The sequence below is a fragment of the Pseudophryne corroboree genome, chromosome 7 (assembly GCF_028390025.1).
Source record: "Pseudophryne corroboree isolate aPseCor3 chromosome 7, aPseCor3.hap2, whole genome shotgun sequence".
NCBI classification, from domain to species: domain Eukaryota; kingdom Metazoa; phylum Chordata; class Amphibia; order Anura; family Myobatrachidae; genus Pseudophryne; species Pseudophryne corroboree.
Genome location: NC_086450.1, coordinates 127,984,557 through 128,011,685, shown reverse-complemented (window position 1 = coordinate 128,011,685; position 27,129 = coordinate 127,984,557). Strand labels below are relative to the sequence as shown.

General features: G+C 43.7%; 1 protein-coding gene across 2 annotated transcripts in view; it reads right to left on the bottom strand.

Annotated features, from left to right (window-relative positions):
• Positions 1-27,129, bottom strand: part of KCNH7 (potassium voltage-gated channel subfamily H member 7) — a 930,127-nt gene that overhangs the window by 75,989 nt on the left and 827,009 nt on the right. For both annotated transcript variants that reach the window (XM_063933624.1, XM_063933625.1), the window contains 2 exons: positions 25,960-26,165; positions 18,962-19,058 (listed from right to left, as the gene is read on the bottom strand). In XM_063933624.1, the coding sequence (XP_063789694.1) occupies positions 18,962-19,058; positions 25,960-26,165 (303 nt within the window). The remainder of the gene's footprint in view (positions 1-18,961; positions 19,059-25,959; positions 26,166-27,129) is intronic.

The window sequence follows — 27,129 nt, the reverse complement described above, 5'->3', positions numbered from 1 at the left end:
TGGGTGCATACAGGATAAACAGCGAGTCAGATTTTCTGACTCCAGCCGTCCTGGAAACATATATTTTCAGGGCCCTGACAACGTTTAGCAACTTGGAGTCCTCCAAGTCCCTAGTAGCCGCAGGCACCACAATAGGTTGGTTCAGGTGAAACGCTGAAACCACCTTAGGGAGAAACTGAGGACGAGTCCTCAATTCCGCCCTGTCCGAATGGAAAATCAGATAAGGGCTTTTACAGGATAAAGCCGCCAATTCTGACACGCGCCTGGCCCAGGCCAGGGCCAACAGCATGACCACTTTCCATGTGAGATATTTTAACTCCACAGATTTAAGTGGTTCAAACCAATGTGACTTTTGGAACCCAAAAAACTACATTGAGATCCCAAAGTGCCACTGGAGGCACAAAAGGAGGCTGTATATGCAGTACCCCTTTTACAAACGTCTGAACTTCAGGGACTGAAGCTAGTTCTTTTTGGAAGAAAATTGACAGGGCCGAAATTTGAACCTTAATGGACCCCAATTTCAGGCCCATAGACACTCCTGTTTGCAGGAAATGTAGGAATCGACCCAGTTGAATTTCCTCCGTCGGGCCTTACTGGCCTCGCACCACGCAACATATTTTCGCCAAATGCGGTGATAATGTTTTGCGGTTACATCCTTCCTGGCTTTGATCAGGATAGGGATGACTTCATCCGGAATGCCTTTTTTCCTTCAGGATCCGGCGTTCAACCGCCATGCCGTCAAACGCAGCCGCGGTAAGTCTTGGAACAGACAGGGTCCTTGTTGGAGCAGGTCCCTTCTTAGAGGTAGAGGCCAAGGATCCTCCGTGAGCATCTCTTGAAGTTCCGGTTACCAAGTCCTTCTTGGCCAATCCGGAGCCACGAATATAGTGCTTACTCCTCTCCATCTTATCAATCTCAGTACCTTGGGTATGAGAGGCAGAGGAGGGAACACATACACTGACTGGTACACCCACGGTGTTACCAGAGCGTCTACAGCTATTGCCTGAGGGTCCCTTGACCTGGCGCAATACCTGTCGAGTTTTTCCCAACGGTTTATAATCATGTGGAAGACTTCTGGGTGAAGTCCCCACTCTCCCGGGTGGAGGTCGTGCTGAGGAAGTCTGCTTCCCAGTTGTCCACTCCCGGAATGAATACTGCTGACAGTGCTATCACATGATTTTCCGCCCAGCGAAGAATCCTTGCAGCTTCTGCCATTGCCCTCCTGCTTCTTGTGCCACCCTGTCTGTTTACGTGGGTGACTGCCGTGATGTTGTCCGACTGGATCAACACCGGCTGACCTTGAAGCAGAGGTCTTGCTAAGCTTAGAGCATTGTAAATGGCCCTTAGCTTCAGGATATTTATGTGAAGTGATGTCTCCAGGCTTGACCATAAGCCCTGGATATTCCTTCCCTGTGTGACTGCTCCCCAGCCTCGCAGGCTGGCATCCGTGGTCACCAGGACCCAGTCCTGAATGCCGAATCTGCGGCCCTCTAGAAGATGAGCACTCTGCAACCACCACAGGAGGGACACCCTTGTCCTTGGTGACAGGGTTATCCGCTGATGCATCTGAAGATGCGACCCGGACCATTTGTCCAGCAGGTCCCACTGGAAAGTTCTTGCGTGGAATCTGCCGAATGGGATTGCTTCGTAGGAAGCCACCATTTTACCCAGAACCCTTGTGCATTGATGCACTGAGACTTGGCTCGGTTTTAGGAGGTTTCTGACTAGCTCGGATAACTCCCTGTCTTTCCCCTCCGGGAGAAACACCTTTTTCTGGACTGTGTCCAGGATCATCCCTAGGAACAGAAGACAAGTCGTCGGAACCAGCTGCGATTTTGGAATATTGAGAATCCAACCGTGCTGCCGCAACACTACCTGAGATAGTGCTACACCGACCTCCAACTGTTCCCTGGATCTTACCCTTATCAGGGAATCGTCCAAGTAAGGGATAACTAAAATTCCCTTCCTTCGAAGGAATATCATCATTTCGGCCATTACCTTGGTAAAGACCCGGGGTGCCCTGGACCATCCATACGGTAGCGTCTGAACTGATAGTGACAGTTCTGTACCATAAACCTGAGGTACCCTTGGTGAGAAGGGTAAATTTTGACATGAAGGTAAGCATTCTTGATGTCCCGAGACATCATGTAGTCCCCTTCTTCCAGGTTCGCAATCACTGCTCTGAGTGACTCAATCTTGAATTTGAACCTCTGTATGTAAGTGTTCAAAGATTTTAGATTTAGAATCGGTCTCACCGAGCCGTCCGGCTTCGGTACCACAACAGTGTGGAATAATACCCCGTTCCCTGTTGCAGGAGGGGTACCTTGATTATCACCTGCTGGGAATACAGCTTGTGAATGGCTTCCAAAACTGTCTCCCTGTCAGAAGGAGACATCGGTAAAGCCGACTTTAGGAAAACGGCGAGGGGGAGACGTCTCGAATTCTAATTTGTACCCCTGAGATATCACCTGAAGGATCCAGGGGTCTACTTGCGAGTGAGCCCACTGCGCGCTGAAATTCATTGAGACGGGCCCCCCACCGTGCCTGATTCTGCTTGTAAAGCCCCAGCGTCATACTGAGGGCTTGGCAGAGGCGGGAGAGGGTTTCTGTTCCTGGGAACTGGCTGATTTCTGCAGCCTTTTTTCTCTCCCTCTGTCACGGGGCAGAAATGAGGAACATTTTGCCCGCTTGTCCACGAAAAGACTGCGCCTGATAATACGGCGTCTTCTCATGTTGAGAGGCGACCTGGGGTACAAACGTGGATTTCCCAGCTGTTGCCGTGGCCACCAGGTCTGAAAGACCGACCCCAAATAACTCCTCCCCTTATTAAGGCAATACTTCCAAATGCCGTTTGGAATACGCATCACCTGACCACTGACGTGTCCATAACCCTCTACTGGTAGAAATGGACAACGCACTTAGACTTGATGCCAGTCGGCAAATATTCCGCTGTGCATCACGCATATATAGAAATGCATCTTTTAAATGCTCTATAGGCAAAAATATACTGTCCCTATCTAGGGTATCAATATTTTCAGTCAGGGAATCCGACCACGCCAACCCAGCACTGCACATCCAGGCTGAGGCGATTGCTGGTCGCAGTATAACACCAGTATGTGTGTAAATACATTTTAGGATACCCTCCTGCTTTCTATCAGCAGGATCCTTAAGGGCGGCCATCTCAGGAGAGGGTAGAGCCCTTACAAGCGTGTGAGCGCTTTATCCACCCTAGGGGGTGTTTCCCAACGCACCCTAACCTCTGGCGGGAAAGGATATAATGCCAATAACATTTCAGAAATTATCAGTTGTTATCGGGGGAAAACCACGCATCATCACACACCTCATTTAATTTCTCAGATTCAGGAAAACTACAGGTAGTTTTTCCTCACCGAACATAATACCCCTTTTTGGTGGTACTCGTATTATCAGAAATGTGTAAAACATTTTTCATTGCCTCAATCATGTAACGTGTGGCCCTACTGGAAGTCACATTTGTCTCTTCACCGTCGACACTGGAGTCAGTATCCGTGTCGGCGTCTATATCTGCCATCTGAGGTAACGGGCGCTTTAGAGCCCCTGACGGCCTATGAGACGTCTGGACAGGCACAAGCTGAGTAGCCGGCTGTCTCATGTCAACCACTGTCTTTTATACAGAGCTGACACTGTCACGTAATTCCTTCCAACAGTTCATCCACTCAGGTGTCGACCCCCTAGGGGGTGACATCACTATTACAGGCAATCTGCTCCGTCTCCACATCATTTTTCTCCTCATACATGTCGACACAAACGTACCGACATACAGCACACACACAGGGAATGCTCTGATAGAGGACAGGACCCCACTAGCCCTTTGGGGAGACAGAGGGAGAGTTTGCCAGCACACACCAAAGCGCTATATATATACAGGGATAACCTTATATAAGTGTTTTTCCCCTTATAGCTGCTGTATTGTTAATACTGCGCCTAATTAGTGCCCCCCTCTCTTTTTTAACCCTTTCTGTAGTGTAGTGACTGCAGGGGAGAGCCAGGGGAGCTTCCCTCCAACTGAGCTGTGAGGGAAAATGGCGCCAGTGTGCTGAGGAGATTGGCTCCGCCCCTTTTTCGCGGACTTTTCTCCTGCTTTTTTATGGATTCTGGCAGGGGTTAAAATTCATCCATATAGCCCTGGGGGCTATATGTGATGTATTTTCGCCAGCCAAGGTGTTTTTATTGCTGCTCAGGGCGCCCCCCCCTAGCGCCCTGCACCCTCAGTGACCGAAGTGTGAAGTGTGCTGAGGAGCAATGGCGCACAGCTGCAGTGCTGTGCGCTACCTTGGTGAAGACAGGATGTCTTCTGCCGCCGATTTTCCGGACCTCTTCTGTCTTCTGGCTCTGTAAGGGGGCCGGCGGCGCGGCTCTGGGACCCATCCATGGCTGGGCCTGTGATCGTCCCTCTGGAGCTAATGTCCAGTAGCCTAAGAAGCCCAATCCACTCTGCACGCAGGTGAGTTCGCTTCTTCTCCCCTTAGTCCCTCGATGCAGTGAGCCTGTTGCCAGCAGGTCTCACTGAAAATAAAAAACCTAAACTAAAACTTTCACTAAGAAGCTCAGGAGAGCCCCTAGTGTGCACCCTTCTCGTTCGGGCACAGAGATCTAACTGGAGGAGGGTCATAGGGGGAGGAGCCAGTGCACACCAGATAGTCCTAAAGCTTTCTTTAGATGTGCCCAGTCTCCTGCGGAGCCGCTATTCCCCATGGTCCTTACGGAGTCCCCAGCATCCACTTAGGACGTTAGAGAAACAAAACTAATCAAAAACTAAACAGAATGCAACGTGACTGTATTTTTATGTACCTATAGAGTCACAAGTAATATGACTAATCTGCATTCAGTGAGGTACCCGATTATGGTTAGCAAAGTCTAGGTAATTGTATTATTTGGCATCAAGTACTAAAGCATTACGGTACATTCGCTACAGACAAACTGCTTGAAAACCAGATCACAATGTAACTGTCATAGATACTGATCACTGACATCCTCCCTTCGAATACACTTCAGGCATCAATAAGAAATAAACAAGGGCTTGTTTTTAATAAAAGATTCAGGGATCTGACGATTCTTGTTCTAGTCTTTTCCAAATATCACATTAAGGTTTAAATGTGATGACCATTGGAATAATACAAATACAGAATGCTAACCTGGACATGCTCTTTATATTTTAGGGTGTTATGACTTTGTCACTACAGGAAATGTCCCTTTAAAAATGCATCCCCCCATATTAGGAGAACCCCCTCCAATACATGTCTTGTTCTGCACCATGGAGGCCTCTAATAGAGAGGGGGTCTATTCAATTGATGTTGGATCCTTTCCAACGGAAAGGATCCGATATCAATTCAGTATTCAGTATTCTTTTTGAGGCCAAATTGAAAGTCGGATTGACATTGTCAAAAATGGACCAAAAACCTGTCAGATTTGGCCGCAAATCCGACAAAACACGTGGATCCGCGGCTAATCCGCTGATCCACGTGTTTTCCGACAAGGCAGAATTGCCAACAAGTCGGAAAAACGGCAGCCCTATTGAACAGGTCGAATCATGATTCAACCTAAAAAAATCGGAAACTGCCGTCTTTCCGACTAGACGGCAGTTCCGACTTCAATTTAATAGACCCCTAGGGAGGTATATTTATAAAAGGTCGATTTTGAATTATTTTAATCGATTCCAGATCGATTAAAATTGATCTTACTCGATGTTGGGCTTACAGGGCTAAAACACAAATTTACTAACAGATTATGTTTGTATATTCATTTTTAAATGTTAGTCATCGATTAAGATCAAAGCAAATTGATCCAAAATCTATTAAAATCAATCAAAATTGACCTTTAGTACATATACCCCCAGGCCGCTACAAAAAAGACCCCAAATTTAAAACGGACCACAACAGATAGTCTAGTGGGCCAAATACTGGCACTTTATGCTGCTGCTTCATTCTGGTGCTTTAAAATTTCCTGAAACTCCCAGAAGGTAAATAATTTGTTTATACTTTATGTGATAATATGATGTCATCTATATAATAATCATAGGTTTGGCCAATCCCCCTGATAATAGCTCCTAAAGCGGGAGACAGAGAGAAGAGGACAGGAAAAGTGCAGTGGGGGTAGGGTACTAGACCAGTCGTCCCATGAAAGGATGTGATCAAAATGCTAGTAACAAACATATAGGTGTACAGGTTGCTTTTTAATACCTTTGAAGTATTATATAATGTACAGCCTACATTAGGAACTTGGGTTGAAATCCTGTACTGGTAATATGATGTATGCTATACAATAATCATAGAAGGTCTGCCCCCTTCTCCCTGCTAATGGTTCCCACTGCGAGAGACAGAGTGAAGGGACCACAGTAAAGTGACACGGGTAAGTGTGAAGGGTGCAAGAGACCTGTCAACCAGTTGAATGATGTGTCCAATATGCTAGTAACAAACATTCAGGTATACAGGGTGCATTGTGAATGATGCCTACTATGGAATATTTGGAACTCAGCGCTATATGTAAGGGCCTGAAGTACCTTATGGCACTTTATATTGCTGTACTAATGTAGGTATTCCAATGATAGCAACACATCTATGTTTACATCCATGATCAGTATCAAAGGTGGACAAGAGACCCCTTGCGTAAAACTGAGTCTACAATTTAGTTAACTAACCCAATCCAGAATTCCTTTGTTTATATAAGAAAAACACATATTGTTAATATTAACTGCTCCTATTGCTGTTTCTTCCTGCTGTCCACAACTCCAGACCAACGCCCTGGGACCTAACCCAGAGTGCACACCTACCAATGCTGTAACCTTAGTCGCAGACATAAGCTTAAAGTGCCACTAAAAATGTAAACCTTGTCAAACGTTTTAAGAACTTCATCTGTTTGGATTTCTATTTACATTTGCTGTCTAGCTGAGTGACATTTGTGGCTAAAGGTGCCTAAGAGGAAAACGTGTTCATTTTCTACAATTCTTGCGTTGAGATTTACAGTGATAATTTGTTTAAAAGCAAAACCAGACAATTTTGACAGATCACTGTTCTTTACATTCCCCCTAAGTGCAGAGCTGGATTAAGGCTTTGGGGGGCCCGTGGCACTTAAGACAGGGGGCCCTATAGACTAACATTTGGGGATACAGGGATCGGATGATAGTGTGCAAGCCTTCATCGAACAGGGGATCTGGCCACAACTCACATACCCATTTCACCTCACGCTGGGGACTTGCACATCAATTCCCTAGCTGCTCTGCGCCTCATGCAGGTGGGAGCATTCCCTATCTTTCCTCCAGCCTACAGGTGGGACAAAACCCAAAACACACGTACTGAAGGCACAGTGCGGTGAAGCCCCGCCCCCATGCTCAGACTCCACCCCCCGTCCAATTTCTACAGTGCATTTTTTTATTGCAGCTGTGCTTGTAACCAAAGCTTGGGGACCACCTGAGAGGGGGGAAACAAGCCCCCTGTGCCCCTCCTTAATCTGATTCTGCCTAAGAGAGTCTGATTGCTGTTAGAGATGCTAATTGTTTCAAAGTTCAACATTCAAAAACGGTAATTTTTTTAAATTTAACTTATAATAAAAACGCAAACAAAATGAATGTGAATAGGTTAGCCTCAAATCAGTTCAACCATTTGAACATGTTCTAACGTCAGAGATGTACTACTTTTCAAAAATTTTAGAACATCCGGAATTTTCCAGTATTTATTGACATTTATGCAGTTTAATATCTCAGCTAAATCATAGAACAAGTATACAATCAGAGATAACAAATAAATAAATCATATCATTATTTTGTTAAACAAAATATAATATAAAGTTTTCACTTATCAAAGTAGCCACCTTTTGCAGATATAACCGTGGAACACACCTGTGTCATTCTACAATGAAAATTAGATATTTTTTGAGAAGTTCTTCCCAACACGAAGAATTTCCCACAAATGTGTTGCATTTGTAGGTTGTTTTGCTTTCACCCCTCTGTTCGGTTCATCTCAAACCAGCTGGATGGGGTTTAACACTTGAGACTGTGCAGGTCATTCCATGATTTCAAACCTACCATCTTGCTATTTTAGTCAAAGGTAGTTCTGACATAGCCTGGAGGTATGTTTTCAATCAATATGTTTACCCTAGCACAGACCATTTGGTTCAGGGTGCCAGTCATTAGGTGCAAGTTGTTGACTCAGGATCTAGCCAAAGAGCCCTATACCATCACTCTTCCTCCTCCATGTTTGACAATTGGTGTCATAGGGGTTTAATTAATAAGCTTCTAAAAACAGCCTCTTCTGTCATGCTTAAGCCTGGAATTTAAACCATGGTGTATTTAGCTATTAAAAACATTGCCTTTTAAAATTTGGGCTTAACCACATGGTAAAGTGGTAAATTAACCTAACACCCTGAGAAACCATCCCTTCACCTACTTTTTGTATGACTTCAGATTATTCACTGGGGAGTGTTCTAAAATGTTTTCACTAGTAGTGTATATTATTAAGCAGTATTCAACTTTTGTCTTGGTTCCTCCTTCGGATCTTTTCCCCCTGAGATGCCTGACGCTCGCACAGCCACCATTCTTAAACTAGGCAAAGATCATGCATACTGTATATCTAAAATTATAGACCTATACCTTTACTAAACACAGAAATGAAACTGTATGCCAAAATGGTAGAGACTCGGCTGAACCTCTTGTTGCAAAGCTTGATTAACCAAGATCAGGTTTGTTTTGTTGTAGGGAGGCAACACTCAAAATCCCTCAATATTTAGGAGCTTTTCTCCAAGAAGGGGGACCTGCTTCTGGCACTCTCATTGGACGCTGTAAAAATTTTTTAATTAGGTTCCATTCGTGCTACATGAAGGCAGCCCTTCTTAAATTTAATTTCTCTAGGAATTGATTCACGCCTTATACTCTGCCCCAGGAGCCAGAATTTTCTGTAATGGTTTCCTGTGCTCAACATTCCCTATTAGTGATGGAACATGACAGGGGTGCCCCCTCTCCCCTCTCATCTTTGCCTTGGCAATAGATGGAACAAATTACTTGAGATGTGCGGTTTGGATTTACTCATATTTATTCAGTTTTACACACATCTCAAAAACAACATCTTATTGGCTATCTAGTCACATGTTTTGGATAACCAATAAGAAAAAGCTGGATAAATCCAAACTTGAGCTAGTTTAGCATTAAGAACTGAGTAAATCTGAACACGCACATCTCTACAAATAACTTACCCTATTTCACCAATTCCCACTCCCCTCATTAAATTGTCATTACAGGTTTTGGCCTTCCTTATTCCTTACTTGAATCTATCTGTATGGGAAGCTACAGGCATACACACTCTGCGAGATATATGCGCCATACTCAGATAAATATATTTATGTCATTTGCTCAATTGCAATCCATATATGGTATCCCTTCTGCAGATTTTATAAGTTCCTTCTGATTAGTCACTGGATTTGATGGTAGATAATCCTTGCTCTGCTCTGGCCAATATTTCTTCACATTTCATCTGTTTAGTGCAGGGGTGGTATTTCATTCTGGTATTCCTTATTGTTGACAACTAAAACGGGAGATAAACTACCGGCACATCTCAAATGGGAACGTGATTTAGACTCTGATGACTGGTCCCATCTGGTTATCTCAATCTATAAAATGTCCAAATATCTTTCTCATATTGAAATGTATAAGAAGTTGTTCTACTGTATATATGTGACCTCTGATATACTGCACAAGATATGGCTTTCTCAGTCTAGGACATGCTGGTGGGGTTGTGGTCAAGTGGGCAACTCTGCATATATTTAGGAGGTGTCCTTTTATTCATCCTCTCCAAGGTCTAATTTTGCAAGCTCTTAAAGCGTATCATTATCCCAGCAAACTGCCTTTCTGCATATATTCCCAAAAACAATCCCCGCAGATCACAGATACCTACAGTACTAAGTCATATTTTTATTGCTACAAAGGCAACTATATCCCAATTGTGGAAGCAACATAAATCTTCTCTCTCATTGATAGTGTCCAAAATCAATTATATCTTTCTGATGGAGACACTCAATGGTCCCTACTCCTCTTCACTTAGTTCTTCGTTGATTAAGTGGCTTTTACCCGGCATGTGAATGCTACTGAGGAGCCATGTAGCCCATGAAAACTTTGAACTTGAACACAGTATTTGCCTATTTGGGATTACTAACAGGAAAACTGAAATATTTTCTGTTGTTCTGAACTCCTGAAAACCTCTACACTTAAGGTGGATACACACTGGCCGATATGTCAGCCGTTCTATTGAACGGCCGATATATTACGGGTCCGTCGGCCAGTGTGTATGGGCGATATGTCTGTGAACTCCGTCGTTCACAGACATATCGCGTCGGCCCTGCAGCACAGCCGACGTCCAATATATCTACCAATATATTGGCGCATCGCTGTGTGTGTACGGCTGACCAGCCGGCTGCCCGTACACATGCTGCGGCGGCTGGCGGTGATTGACAGCTGAACTGGGCGGGCGTGTGTACACGCCTGCCCAGTTCATGACGTCAGCCCCCGATGGATCGGGCAGTGTGTATCCACAGAACACTGCCCGATCCGTCCATAGATATATCTGCCGATCAATTGATCGGCAGAAATATCTATCAGTGTGTACCCACCTTTACATTTCAAATGTTTTTAGTAGCTCTTTTATATAAGCCAACTGTACAGTACTCTTAAGTATCAGGTTAAAAATATATTCTGCACTTTAGAAGACACCAGCTAGAAATATCTGGAGCAGTTTAAGACAAGAACTAAAAGTAGCTACAACACTGCGATGGTATTAACAGCTCAGCAGACACACAACCAGACAAGTGTACGTACACTACAATTATGTTCAGCCACTAATTATTTCCATATGCCTTGTTCTTGTTCCATCTTAATGTGCATTCCTGGCTTTTGCCAGCAGACTCAAACCCCCACAGGCTATGCCACCTAAAATCCATCTAAATCTTATCATTATATTTGCCATAGAAAGGTCAGTAACGGATCCATGCAAGTTACTAATTAAGCACTTTTCTCAGCATCTCTGTCAAAAGTTAAAAAAAAGATTATGTAATGTGACACAACACGTGCTGGATAACTTTCTTTCAAAACACAGCAGACACATTTCACCTGTCATGGATCTGGCACAATGTATGGGAAAAGATAATGAGAAGAGACATAAATTGCTGCACTGGACTGTACGAAATTTGCTTTTGCTGCACATTCTCAAGATATAGGTAGCGCAAAATAAAGCAAGTACATTACAATTGCATGATTTAGCAGTGACTTAGGGGTAAATGTATGAAGCAGTGATAAGAGTGGAGAAGTGAGCTAGTGGAGAAGTTGCCCATGGCAACCAATCAGCATTGAAGTAACATTTATAATTTGCATACTATAAAATTATACAGATCAGCTGATTGGTTGCCATAGGCAACTTCTCCACTGGCTCACTTCTCCACTCTTTTCACTGCTTCATACATGTACCCTCTATTTCTTAGTAAATCTAATGATTAAAAATCAGAATGTTTGGCTATTTAAGTGAATTAACCCTTCTCTGCCAATAAATTGGTGCAAGCAATACCAATTATCACTGGTCCTTAGTAAGTAGAGCTCTATAAAATTTTATTTCTTTTAATTTTTATAGAGATCCTACTCAAGTCCGATAAACTCCTCTTATCACTACTGTGCAATTAAACTAGAGATGTGCGGTTTGGTTTTTACAAAATCCAAACACACTCGAGCTTAGCAGATCCAAGTGTTTCCGAGTAACATCTAGGGTATCCCTGCCAAACACAGATCCCAGAGCTGGTGCGCTGTTTAAAAAAACAAAAACATGCCATTAGGTGCCATTCTGGCCTGTCGGTACCCTCTCAGCAAAGAGATGCAGTGCAGGTAGGCGCCAGGATGGAGAGGCGCTCTGCCTGCCCTGCATCCCCGCTGCTGCTGCGCCGCCTGTCCCCTTGCTGCTGCCGGCTGCTGTGCCTGTCACACTGTGACAGGCAGCGGCCCCGGCAGCTTTAAGCATCCTCTCCCCCTCCCTGACTGTGTGACAGGCAGCGCGGAGTGTTCAAGTTCACTCTGCAGGTAGACCCGAAAAGGGGGCGGGGTTACATGGAACGGAGGGGCAGAGCTACAAGGGACCATGCAGATCATGAGGAGCCACAGCCTGGAGGATTGACAGCTCCGGCCAGCCAGACTTCCTTTTGGTAAAAAGATGTAAAGAGAGTGAGTGAGCTTGAGAAAGTGTATGTGTGTATGTATCTCTGTGTGTGTGTGTATGTGTGTATTCCACAGGTGGAATTTTGTGTAAGCGGCACTACTAAGAGGGCATTTTGTGTAAGCGGCACTACTAGGTGGGCATTTTATGTAAGCGGCACTACTACAGGGGGGATTTTGTGTAAGCACACTACTACAGGGGGGATTTGGTGTAAGCTCCCTACAACAGGGGGGGATTTGGTGTAAGCTCCCTACTACAGGGGGGGATTTTGTGTAAGCGCACTACTACAGGGGGGATTTTGTGTAAGCGGAACTACTAAGGAGGCATTTTGTGTAAGCGGCACTACTACAGGGGGTATTTTGTGTAAGCGACACTACTAAGGGGGCATTTTGTGTAAGCAGCACTACTACGGGGTGGGATTTTGTGTAAGTGGCACTATTAAGGGGGCATTTTGTGTAAGCGGCACTACTACAGGGTGGGATTTTGTGTAAGCGGCACTACTACAGGGTGGGATTTTGTGTAAGCGGAACTACTACAGGGTGGGATTTTGTGTAAGCTGCACTACTACAGAGGGGATTTTGTGTAAACGGCACTACTACAGGGGGGATTTTGTGTAAGTGGCACTACTACAGGGGGATTTTGTGTAAGTGGCACTACTACAGGGGGGATTTTGTGTAAGCGGCACTACTACAGGGGGGATTTTGTGTAGAAGAAGCACTACTACGTGCGGTGTTATATGAATAAGATTGTGCTACTGTGGCATAATTTGAAATTGGGGTACTATTGTGTGGCCATGCCCCTGTAGTGTAAGACCACACCCCTTTTTCGGTGTGCACCAAAGGCGTGCGCTGTCCCTTTGTAAAATATGGCAGGGTGCAAATTTATAGTTTGCAGGTGGGCGCCGAGTTAGTTTAGCTTTACAGTTTTATTTATACTACCGCATTGCTCAGCGGTGTATCTAGGGAGGAGGGGATCCGTGTGCAGTCTCCGTGTGTGGGCCCCCTCCTATCCTGTAGCTGGCAGCGCCACTGTTAGTGCTCTGAGCACTAGAGACTCTGGCACAGTGCCAGAGTCTACCACGCATGCGCAGGTCTCTGGAAAAATGTCCGCAGCGCCATTTTTCGGAGACCTGCGCATGTGCTGTAGACTCTGGTACTGTCAACAGACAAAGAGGAAGGGGGGTGCAAATCCCCACCCCTAAATACCCTTCCGCACACTGAAAATTCCCTGTAACCATCCCTGAACCTATCTGATAATAAAATTCAGAGAATTAGTCACAAATGTTTGCAAACACATGTTTAGCTGCTGGCCACTTCATGGCTTCTCTGATACAGCAGTCCTAACCTACATAATAGCAGTGCCCACATAGGGCCATGTCATTTGTCACAGTAGGCCTCATGATAAAGGCTATTACTAAAACACTTCCAGACAGAGAGCTAACTTACCCGGGAGCCACCCCCAGGATCTCCCACTGGCACTACAAGAAACAGCATGCCTTCCAAATGCTGCTCCCATTCAATGCCTCTTGCACACAAGCAGACAAACAATTGAGCAGCTTCCAAATTGTTTGTCGACTCTGGTACTGTGCCAGAGTCTCTAGTACTCAGAGCGCTAACAGCGGTGCTGCCGGCTATGGGAAAGGAGGGGGCCCACACACGGACACACGAGTTCGGCAGCCTTGCGGAATGCCGGCCAAACTCGGACCTTTTTTAAAGGGGCAATCCCTTACAAGGCATGGTTTTGCCTTGTAAGTAATTGCCCCTTTAAAAAACCGCGCGTCATGCCTGCCAAACACGGGTTCAATACATCCAGCCCATAATGTGGTATTATAAAGAGTGATGCAGTGTACATTAGGGTTGTGTTACTGAGTGCGTGTAACATATCTGTACCACACAATAATTATTTCTTGCAAAGGAGACCTCTTTTTTCTGTTGTGTAAAACTGTAAACAATTTCCTGTCATCCTTTTTTATTTTTGATAATCAAATTAAATAATTTGCTTAGTGTGTTATTAAGAGTGATGCAGTGTATATTAGGGTTGTGTTACTGGGTGCGTGTTACATACCCCTTATCTGTACTAAAAAAAATTGTTTTTTTTGCTAAGCAGACCTCTTGCTCCTGCTGTGTAAAAATGTAAACAATTGCCTTCCATCCTTTTTTTTTTAAATAATCAAATTAAATAATTTGCATAGTGTTTTAATATTAACAGTGATTCAGTGTATATTAGAGTTGTGTTGCTAGGTGCGTGGTACCCCCATCATCTGCACACAAAATCATAAGTGGGAGAAAATATTTGTTTTTTTCTGGTGTTAACAAAATTTTCCAGTATTTTATTTAAACAGCATGGTAAAGGTAACAGTCGACCCTCCTTTCATAGTACATTTAGTTAATGTTGTGGCACTTAAGTTCAGTAACAGTAGTTTTACTCCTGTCCTGGTTTTAAAAATGACACCAATCATGGATCAGTCAATAGAAGAGCAGGAGTAACCCAGTATTAGTACTACAGCTGCTGCTAGTCATAGTACCTCTTCAACATCCGAAAAAAGGTGGTGAAGGGGAAAGAAGGTGTAAGAAAGAGCACGTCAAATCTAAACAGTATTTCACAATGGTAAAGAAAATATTACCTCTAACTATGAGAGGAAAATTTACTGCCAAAAAAATGTAAAATTGCCAACATGCAGTACACCACATGCAATGGCAAGGAAAGGGTCAGACCATGGCATTTCTTTGAAAGTGGTGGTCCTGCTAATGATGTTTCATGCAATAAAAGACCTATTGTGAAAGCCGGGGCCAAACACAGTCAGGCATATTCTGTAACCACACCTTCTTGCTCTGAGTCTAGATGTGTCAATTTAAAACAGACAATTCAATGCACAAAGAAGAACACTAAGGCTGAAGAACACCACAATCTTCACAAATCCCTGAGGAGAGTCTAAGGGTGTCCACGAGTGCTATGTCTGAGTCTGACATTTCTGATTCTGACACTATAATAATGTAAGAAGCCTCCTTCCATCATTTCTGAACCCACTGCAAATATGAGGATGAGTAGTAGTTAAAGTATGGATGGTGATAGTTTAGAGTCAGACATGGAAATTGAGGCTGCTACTGTGGAAGTGGAACAGGATGAGGGGGATATTTGTGTATGTGATGCTAATAAAGATGTTGATGATGAATGTGTTGGAGCATTACCAGGCTGGGACTGTATCAAATGTTTACAACTGCATGCAGATATAGACAGTGATTTCATTCTTGGTGCAAAACGAGGAGGTGGGAAGCCACGCTCCGTCGCAGCACCAAGTTTGTACTTTAAAAAACAGCGTTTTGCTTCTTCACGAAAAATAAGTTTTTTTTCTTTCTCCTTTATTATATTTTGTATTTTATTTCATTTATATTCTTTTCTTGCTTATTCAGATATTTCTGGTATATTATCAGATTGCAATAAATTTTCTTCTCTATTTTTGGGATATACAGTCACGTTATTTTATAGACCCAGTGAATTAGACATTGTTAGTGATACATTCTCAGGCGCAGTTGCATAACCCTTTTTCTTGTGTTGCCAAAGAAGTTGATCAAATTCAAGAGGAGGATGTTATTTGCATTAAAGTAAGTCAGCCTCCAGTGGCAGCAGTTGTTGATTGTGATGATAAAAAGAAGGACAGTATCATGCCTTGGTCTGGGACCAACAAATTTACTTCTTTCATGTGGATTAATTTTTACCCAAATCCTAACATTATTTGTGAAGGCATCTGTACCATTTGTGAGAGCAAAATAAGTAGAGGTAGGTATGGTAATCATCTAGGCACCTCATCCCTGTTACACCATTTGCAGCGAGTTCTTGATAATTCTTTAATATGGAAAATCCTCTAAAATAATAACAAGCAGTCCAATATCAGCTGCTAGCAGTTTGGACCAGCACATGCAATTTCCACAGCCAACACCCTCATCATCAACCTCCTCATTAATGATCGGAGGTAGTCCTGCTGTATCCTATTTGCAAAGCCTAACCAATTCTTTCCCTATCCAGGATTCCCAAGAATAATCCTTCAGCACTAGTATAGTAAAGAAGAAAATACATTACAAAAAGACCCACAGCGCTGTCAATTAAGGAGCTGGGTGTCAGCCCCAATTGCACAGTAGGCAAGAACAAAAAAACCCATAAACCAGCGCTATGTTGCTTTTCTAATAATTGTTGGACGGAGACAAAATAAGTAATAAAAATAATAACTTTTTTTAAGAGAATTAAGAATAATGTTAAAAGGTAGGCAGATAAAAGATAGATAAAACAATAAATGTTCTTGAACACACATATATTGCAACTGGATCCCGAATTAGACAATGTGGACTATTAGCTCCCACTTCTGAAGAAGCTGGGTGCACTTGCCCAGGGAAATGTGTTAAGTCTTTAATTTACTTTGCTTCTTGGACCACTGCACTTTACATCCGCTTTTGATCCAGACGAGGGATAACCACAATATGATTTTGGACTGCTGCACTTTCTCGACATATTCACCTGGAAATCAGCTACAATATATGGATACGTAGTGGATTCATCTTACCACCATTTTTGCACAGAGCTGCCTAAAGAACTCTGATGGGACATTCATCCACAAACTCTGGGTAATTCCATGCAATTTTGCTATGTAGTAACTTACCATTGGAGATAATAGTCCATATTGTCTTATACTGTATCCATCAAACATTTATTAGAAAAACAAGTGCTAGTTTCTGTTTTCTTTCTGTCTTTCAGCACTAGGGCTGCTTGGGTGACTCTTTATTTCAGAAGGGGACCCAGAAGACTAGTAGTTTCAAACAACAATTGACTATTAAACAAGCATTTGCAAGGGGAACCAATTACGGTAGCCATCATCCTGCGGCACAGTATATAACTGAATCACAGATGGCTGTGTTAACATTAGATCTGTGCCCAATATCCACTATCAATGCATCTGATTTTACACAATTAATTGAGATTATGTGTCCCTGCTACCAAACTCCATCTTGATTCCATTTTACCAGAACAGAAATTCATTACTACCAGCCTGAGTCAGGTGATTCCCTCAATGAAACTACTTTAAAAGCAGCTAGAGAAGCTGAAGAAGAGATGAAACAAAGTGATTCCGCTAAGTATGTTGGACTTATAGTCAAGTTCTTTTTTTTCGCTTTGCCAGGACACAAGGGTTTGCAACATCTTGACATTGGATTATTACATTTTGGCAACCATGCTAGATCCTAGGTTTAAAGGTGCATACACACTGGGCAATTCTAAGCTCAAAGTAGCTCATTTTTGGCATTTTGAGCTACTTTGAGCTCAAAATCGCATAGTGTGTATGGCCGGGCGATGAGCGCTGATGCGCACTCCCACATCATCGCTGGCCGCCGCCATCCGTCAGCCTGTTTTACTGGCCGGACATTTGAATCTATGGAATTGTCCTGACTCCTGAGGCCTGTGATTTACTGCATGGATCAGTTTACAATTGCATAATAATTTCAAAATCAAGTCTCACGTTAGGATACTTTTTTTTTATGATTTGTTTCACATCTCTATTTATATTTTTGAATGAAGTAATCAATCAGAATGAATCAATCAATTAATTAATGCCTTCCACTAAATATTGCACCTGTACTACCCTCTCACCTCTGATCTAGTTCTTCATTATAATGAAAACAATCTTTCTGTAGGGTCATATAGTTGATTACATTGCCATCCTGTCTGCCACTGCTTTGCTGCACTGTTTCATAGAAGTGCTATATGCTTTAAAACTGCCGTGTGTTTGTGCCGATGCTCTTTTGCTTTATTAACCAGCCCGCTTCACTGCAGCCTTTGGCCAATATTGGTGAACAATACACTGAGTTGTGAAGTGCTCAAAATAACATTAAATTAATGTTACTGATGTAAATAATAGTGCAGGGACAAAAATAGGTCCAAATTACATGATTTTAGATGTTTGTATATTCTGTGCTGTTGATGACATTTGTATGCTCTGAATGGTTACTGCCCTATTCTTTACTACTTATCATCTGTGTGTATCCAGGTATGAAGAATAAACACAGTACAGTATGAGCTGTGACAGCAATCAAACACTACTACAAACTATGGGCTAGACGTTTTTTGTTTTACTCATATTATTATTTTCATTGTATTGTAATATATATATATATATATATATATATAAATACATACAATATATATATATATATTTATTATCATCAATAACTTTCTTTGAAATATAGAACAGCAAGCGTATAAAACATACCGTAAAAAATAAGAGGTCACACAAGGGGGTGTTAGAATACAAGTGGGGAGAGAGGGAGAGACGCGTACATTGATGTGCAATAGAATGGGGTATACCACATCTTACAAGGTATACATTTAACAACAACAGCAAAAATTATTAAAAGAAATTGTTACGTTTCTTGACGCTCGCTTTGATTTATACCAAAATGGCAGTGGATCAGACTTGGCAGTGATATCAGTCACAAATTCCCGACAACTAAATTTCTTCATAAGAGGTTAAGTATGACGTAGAATAAGGAACACCTCACTGAACAGTAGTAGTACACTTAGTCTAGCCTATAAATCACATACTGTAAAACCATAAAAAAGAAGAAAAATTATCTACTGAGTAAGCATAAAGCTAAATATAATAAAATGTAATTGGATAACATAAATCCATTAAGTAAGACAGAATGCTCCAAATGTAAACCTGAAAATAGCTTCTAAACAATAAAAATAGTAAACACAATTACCTCCATCTGATTTTCCTTTAAAAGACATTTTCCTTCTTCGAAGGTTGCAGTTCTCTCCATCAAAGTCAGCATCTGCTTGTGATCTTAGGAGAGCAGCCTGGTTTAATGAAATATACACATTATTACTCATAGCAAAAGCTATATCTTATCTCATCTCACAACAGCATGTTATTACACCAATAAAGACAATATATGCAGGTTAAATGAACTGTAATTTAAGTCACAAACATACAGTACATAGCGTACTACAATATCTGCCTCACCTAAATGCACAGTGGAACAGCAATTACCTTGTCTTACATTAACAACGTGTATATGATACACGCATTTTCTCAGCTTTCACCATATAATACCTCTCTATTGCCAAACAGGATATCATGATATGTAAATGCTGAAGGTCAAACCTGAATTTGCAGTTCTTGTCGTTTCGGGCAAGTGATTATATACAACAGGTCTTCTACAGTTTTTATTAGATATTGTGACTTGAGTGGTGGGAATCAATATATTTTACCTACAGACGGAATAACAGCTGTCAGTATACTGACAGCGGTATCCTGTCTGTCGGAATCCCGGCAGCGAGTCCCCTCATGGGCTCACTGTGCTTGCCACGCTTCAGACCCGGTGTCTCGCTATGCTCACCACAGGTTATATTCCCACTCGGTTGGTGGCATGGGCCCACCAACCCAGTGGAAATACCCTGCAGAAGTCAGCATTCCGTCAGGTGGTATTTTACCGGTTGTCAGGATTCTGGCGTCGTTCTCCTGAATGCCGGGATTCCGACAGCCTGTATTTTAACTGCATCCTGTGTGGTGGATTATGCTGTTTGGCAAAATGCAATGGTGAAATTTACCATGTTTTTGCTGAAAGGAATAAATAACTTTTTGTACATTTTCCTCTATTTATCCTTAACAGTACAGCTGACTGCCTGCTGCTCCGGAGCTCTGTGCAGCCAAGTTCCTGCATATCTCACCACTGCTGATTACCCGCTTCTGCCAGCGCTGCTAAGTGTCCGACACTACCGCCAATGCTGTTTGTTCTCTGCTCTCGCCACTGCCGAGCGCCTGCAGCTCCCCTCAGCCATATGCTGGGCTTTAGCCACACGGGGCTACGCTGAGCCAGGCTGCAGCAGTCACTGTCACTGTGACAGTGTAAAGAGCTGCCTCCGTCCACCATAAACCCCCCAAAAACATGTTCCATCATGGAGGGTTTCTGGGTACCCAAACCCACCCCCTGCGTGCGCAACTGCATGTGAAGAGATGGCACAGGATAGCAGGAGTGGCACATTATGATTTTTTTAAATTGGTTCCCATAAATGAGTGTGCAGGGCCCCAGTGCATTGCTTTGCCCAGGGACTACAATGCTGTTATGAGAGCTGTGGTTCTAATAGCTCCTGGCTTTTAAGGACCTATCTTGGCACATACCCAGGGGCGGATTGGGATGAAAGGGCAGACCGGTTGATTTATGGAAGCAGCCCTAATGGGGGTGTGGTCTGATTACAGGGTGGGGTGTGTTGAGGGGGATGGGATACCCCCTCATAGGACCTGTTTGTAAGCAAATGTGGTCTTCCGTGTGTCTTTTGCTGCAGTTGTGTTTGAGGCCAGGGGCGGATTAGGAGCTGAAAGTGTCCCTGTAGAGGTTTGTAGAAGTGGCCTGACATGGGCAGCACAAGAGATATAACATACCGTGTAACCAGGGCAGTATCAATGGATGGCAATGTTGCTGTACTGAAGAGATAAAATAACAGGAGCTTTCCTGGTGAGTCCTATGGCCAGGGCCGGATTAAGCCTTCGGGGGGCCCGGGGCACTATAGACAGGGGGCCCTCCTGGTTATGCTTCTGTGTGTGTTCTCCTCCTCCTGCAACAGCAATTCCCTGTACCCACATACAGAGCTTGATTTAAACCTCATTGGGATGTTAAGCAAGAAATCTGTTTGGGAACCCCCTCCCTCAACTGCATGCAATTTCTCACACACACACACACGCACACACATGCACACTGCGCCCCATAGCCCCACACACAGGGCCGGTGCTAGGATGTTTGGCGCCCACCTGCAAAGTATAAATTTGCGCCCTAACTCCCATACATTATAAACAATCAGTACACTCCGAAGGGTGAGGACTTACAAGGAAGAGACATGGCCACATGTCTGGGTGTTCCAGATCATATATTTGTATATTATATATATATTCGTGCAAAGGTGCGGCACTCAGGCTGTATTAATGCAATGAATCGACACGCAGTCAATGATACTACATTTACTGCATGTCGATTCATTGCATTAATACAACCTGAGTGCCGCACCTTTGCACGAATATACAGAGATTTTTGTGAAGACACCAGGCCGAGAAATGATTTGCAAGTTTGGAGTGCCAGACCTTGGACGCTGTATGTATATATATATATATATATATACAGGTTGAGTATCCCTTATCCAAAATGCTGGGGACCAGAGGTATTTTGGATATCGGATTTTTCCGTATTTTGGAATAATTGCATATAATGAGATATCATGGCGATGGGACCCAAGTCTAAGCACAGAATGCATTTATGATTCATATACACTTTATACACATAGCAGGAAGGTAATTTTAGACAATATTTTTAATAAATTTGTGCATTAAACAAAGTGCGTGTACATTCACACAATTCATTTATGTTTCATATACAGCTTATACACACAGCCTGAAGGTAATTTAATACAGGTTGAGTATCCCATATCCATATATTCCGAAATACGGAATATTCCGAAATACGGACTTTTTGGAGTGAGAGTGAGATAGTGAAACCTTTGTTTTTTGATGTCTCAATGTACACAAACTTTGTTTAATACACAAAGTTATTAAATATATTGTATTAAATGACCTTCAGGCTGTGTGAATAGGGTGTATATGAAACATAAATGAATTGTGTGAGTGTAGGCACACTTTGCTTAATGCACAAAGTTCTAAAAAATATTGGCTAAAATGACCTTCAGGCTGTGTGTATAAGGTGTATATGTAACATAAATGCATTCTGTGCTTAGATTTAGGTCCCATCACCATGATATCTCACTATGGTATGCAATTATTCCAAAATACGGAAAAATCCCATATCCAAAATACCTCTGGTCCCAAGCATTTTGGATAAGGGAGACTCAACCTGTACAATACTTTTAATAACTTTGTGTATTAAACAAAGTTTGTGTACATTGAGCCATCAGAAAACAAAGGTTTCACTATCTGAGTCTCACTCAAAAAATTCTGTATTTCGGAATATTCCGTATTTCGGAATATTTGGATATGGGATACTCAACCTGTATATATATATATATATATATATATATATATATATATATATATTGCATGTCCGGCACTCAGGGGGATACAGCTGATAGTTTATGTGCTCTGGTACCCTCCTACCAGACTCTGCGGTCCATCTGTACACTGAGGGAAATGAACGGCGGCACTCTGGAGGCAGGTAAATGGTGAAGCAAAAAGGTGTTTTATCTATGTTTTGGGGTACGTAGGCCCATCATCAGGACACATGACAGGGCTACGTACCCTGAAACGTAGATAAAGCACCTTTTTGCTTCACCACTTACCTGCCTCCCGAGTGCCGCCGTTCATTTCCATCAGTATATATATATATATATATATATACACACATCTATCTATCTATCTATCTATCTATCTATCTATCTATCTATCTATCTATCTATATATCTATCAGAGCGGGAGAGAGACAGGCATGGATGGAGCGAGAGAGTATTGGCGTGGAGAGACAGTGGTGAGGGAAAGAGCTGCATGGAGGAAAGAGAGAGGGAGTGCACTGGGGAGAGACAGAGAGAGGCATTGGGGAGAGAGAGGGCATGAGGGAAAGAAGCATGGAGGATAGAGAGAGAGAGGGGCATGGGGGAGAGAGAGATGGGGGTATGGGGAGAGAGAGTTATGGAGGAGGGAGATGGCATGGGCAGAGATGGGGCCATAAGGAGCGGGAGAGACAGGCATGGGGATAGAGACATTCATAGGGAGAGACTAGTGAGAGAGAGCAACAGAATGAGATTAGGCAGGGGAGCTCCCCCCCGTGTGCACAAGTGAAGGGGTGAAGTTGGGATGGCGGTTGGTTTCCATCTGAGACTACCTTACCTCAGGGGAGTGCAGGAGAGGTGCATTAGCCCCAACTGACAGGTACATGAACACGGCAGAGCATGGAACAAACGTTACATTCTGAACTTGTGGTGTCTCTGTCTGATCTCTTGTGGAGCCCGGTGACATGACCTGGGAGGGCGGGGCTTCTGTTTTGCCGGAACGCAGGTCCTCCCTTCTGTGCTTAGTCCCGCTGCCTGCTGCTGTTGCTGGGAGGAGGGATGAGCCAGACGGGTCCTCTCTGCACCACATGACAGCGGAGTATAGTGTGAGGCTAAGCGGCGATATTCTTCCCCGTTCCAGTTTTACAATGCCGGCGCCTGTCATCGGCGGCAGCCAGCAGCAACAGCGGGCTGTACAGCAGGTGGGATGCAGAGCAGGGAAAGCGCCTCTCCACCCTAGCGCCTCCCTGCTTTGCATCCCCTTGCTGAGTGTGTTCCGCCGGCTCTGCCCACACATACACTGCCCCCATAGCTGCACACATAAACTCACACTGCCTTACTGACACAGACTCCCCTTACTGATGCAGACACTATGTTACTGGCACAGACACGCTGACATAGACACACTTACTGATGCACATTACTGACACAGACACCTCTTAATGACCCAAACACTGACATACACCCCTTACTGACACAAATGCCTACACAGACACCACTTACTGACAGAAAGCCCTTATGGACACAGACCGCACATTCACAAATACATACTTGCTGACAGACATCCCTTACTGACACAAATGCCTGTTACTGACCCACACGACACCAACACACTTACTGACAGACAACCCTTACTGATACAGACATCCCTTACTAACTCACTTACTGACAGATACTACTTACTGACACCACTAATACCCCTTTTAAACCGCACAAATAACCCGGTGTCGACCCGCCATATTGCCAAGTCGGCGTGCGGTGTGAAAGGGGCATAGCAGAAATCGTGTGTCGCCTGACCTGGCAATTCAACCCGGGAATAAAGCAGTGTTATACCCGGGTTGAATAACGGGTCAGTGGCTGCGTAAACGGGTCCAGGGTCGATGCGACCCGGGACCCGTTTACTAGATAGGGAGAGGCGGCGCGGAGATGAGCTCATCTCCCAGCGCCACCTCCGGCCCTGCCTCCCCGCTGCTATGGCAACCCGCCCGGCTTGTTGCCGGGTCGGGAAAGTCTGCAGCAGCTGCCAATGCCAGATCCCACCCGGGAAGGACCCGCTTCCAATTCCCGAGTGGGATCTGGCATTGGCAGTGTAAAAGGGGGATTACTGGCACATTACCATACATATTAGCTGACAGACATCCCTTACTGACACAGGCACAACTTACTTGATGCCGATACCCCTTACTGACACACACAACACAAATACACCTACTGACACAGGTGCCACTTACTGACAGACACCACTTATTGACCAAGACCCCCCTTACTGAAACACACACTAACCGACACCACTTACTGACATACACACACTTCTTGACATGCATTCAGACAGCACAAGAAGACACAGCTTTCATGATATGCTTGCAACCCCCCCCCCCTCCGTCCCCGGACTGTAGCAGGAGAATGTCCCAGGATATACTCCACCCCCCACTACTACAGACTGAAACACACACTACTACTGTGGTGGCTTGGCGATCACCTCTCCCAAGTCCGGACTACCTTGCTTTGTTAACCTTTTGCACTTCTAATCTGCACTGCAGTCAGAGGTCTGACTCCTCTTCCCTTCTAGTCCGACTCCGCACTGGGTGTCCGTCTCTCCTCAGTGCCATCCAAACCAGAGAGCTACTGCTGTAGCTCTTAACCCTTCGTGCAGCTGCCAGCTGCCCACAGCGTGACTGTGTGCAGTCAGCAGGGGGACAGCTATGTCAGAGGGCCCGGGGTACTTAACCCCTGTGACCCCCCTAATCCGGCTCTGCCTATGGTCAATCCGCCCCTGCACATACCTTTGCATGTGAGAAGTGCTCTGGGTCCCTCATCTCCTCCGCCCTCATTCTGATTTATAACCCATGCTTTTAAGCCCCGAGTGATGACCCCCCCCCCACCTATCCCCCCCTCTTCTTCTATAAGTTCTTACAACCTAAGTTTTTACTTGCCATACTTTACATTTTTATTATTGTCTTTCTAGTCGGAGGGAAACATCCTCTGCATATTTTTGTATCTGCATCTATTTCTCATTGTACATTATGTTTCTTATTTGTGTTATTGCATAATGGGGGTCATTCCGAGTTGTTCGCTCGCTAGCAGTTTTTAGCAGCCGTGCAAACGCTATGCTGCCTCCTACTGGGAGTGTATTTTAGCTTAGCAGAAGTGCGAATGAAAGGATCGCAGAGCGACGGCAACGTTTTTTTGTGCAGTTTTAGAGTAGCTCAATACCTACTCAGCGCGTGCGATGACTTCAGACTGTTCCTGTTTTGACGTCACAAACATGCCCTGCGTTCGCCCAGCCACGCCTGCGTTTTTCCTGGCACGCCTGCGTTTTTTCGAACACTCCCTGAAAACGGTCAGTTGACACCTAGAAACGCCCACTTCATGTCAATCACTCTGCAGCCAGCAGTGCAACTGAAAAGCTTCGCTAGACCGTGTGAAACTACATTGTTCGTTGTAATAGTACGTCGCGCGTGCGCATTGCGCCGCATACGCATGCGCAGAAGTGTCGTTTTTTTGCCTCATCGCTGCACAGCGAACGAATGCAGCTAGCGATCAACTCGGAATGACCACCAATGTCCTCTCTGTAACAGTGACTATATTCGGCTTGAAACTGAAAATAAAAATACATCCTTTTAACAAAAGTACTAAAGGATACATTCCACATTAACACTACTATTATTATTAATCAAATCAAACATAAAACATGCATAGTGAAACTGCAAACCTTTGTGTTTTCATCCCTTAAATTAAAAGTCAGCTCTAGATTTGTGAGAAATTGATCGGAAAATTCTGGGTACATGTCCAAAACTTCCAAAAGGTCTTCCCGCTGGATTTTATGTAGGTCGCAATATGTCAGGGCTCGTACATCAGCGTTAGATTTTCCTGGCTTGGCATAAAGGTGAACCATCTCTCCAAAAATATCATTTTTACCTGAGATGAGAAAAACAAGATTTTTAAACACAAATAATGATAATAATACAGTTGTTTAAAGTGTTCTTTGTTCTGAGCACTATTGACATACTGTGGAGGCTATCATAGAATAGACTCAACCACTACTGCATTCATGATTTTTTATAGAAACTATTGTATCCGGTCTACAGATCTACACTAGAAAGGTCTACAGTCAATAGGTAGACCACTAAAGGTCCACATGCATTAGGTCGACAGGGCCAAAAGGTCCACAGGGTCAAAAGGTTGACATGTAAAAGGCAGATAGTTCAAAACATTGACAGGGTCAAAATGTCGACATGGCAATGGTTGACACAAGTTTTTAAAAAAAATCAACTTTTTCATACTTTACCATCTACGTGGACTACAATTGGGAATAGTAACCAGAGGCGAGTGCGGTGGTAGCGGAGCGAGGTACCTTGCCCAAAATGCAAGAGGACACGGTACAGTAATGGGGCTTGTTTGTGGAAGAAAAATGACACCCCCTAAAAAATGGTGTCTACCTTTTTAGTGTCGACCATTTCCATGTCGACCTTTTGACCCTGTCCACCTTTTGCCCTGAAGACCTTTTCTACTGTTTACCTATTCCATGTTGACCTTTTGACCATGTCAACCTTTTGACCTTTCCGACCTAATGCATGTTTTCCATTAGTGGTCGACCTATTGACTGTAGACCTTTTTAGTGTAGATCTAATAATCCCTAACCAGAAACTATCGCCAGGGTTATAGTAAATATTGAAAGGCAAAACTGGAAGTAAGCATGGTGAAAGCACAATGTGACAAGCACTCCAAAGGGATAGGCAAATGTCTTTAATTATTTAATCTATTTGGACAGCAGGGGGAGATTTTACTAAAGCTTGACTTTGGTCAATTTGCTGGGGTTTTTTTTTTGCGAATAAGTTGCGATTTTGCTAATTGTGAATTTACTAAGAATTAATTTGCATGG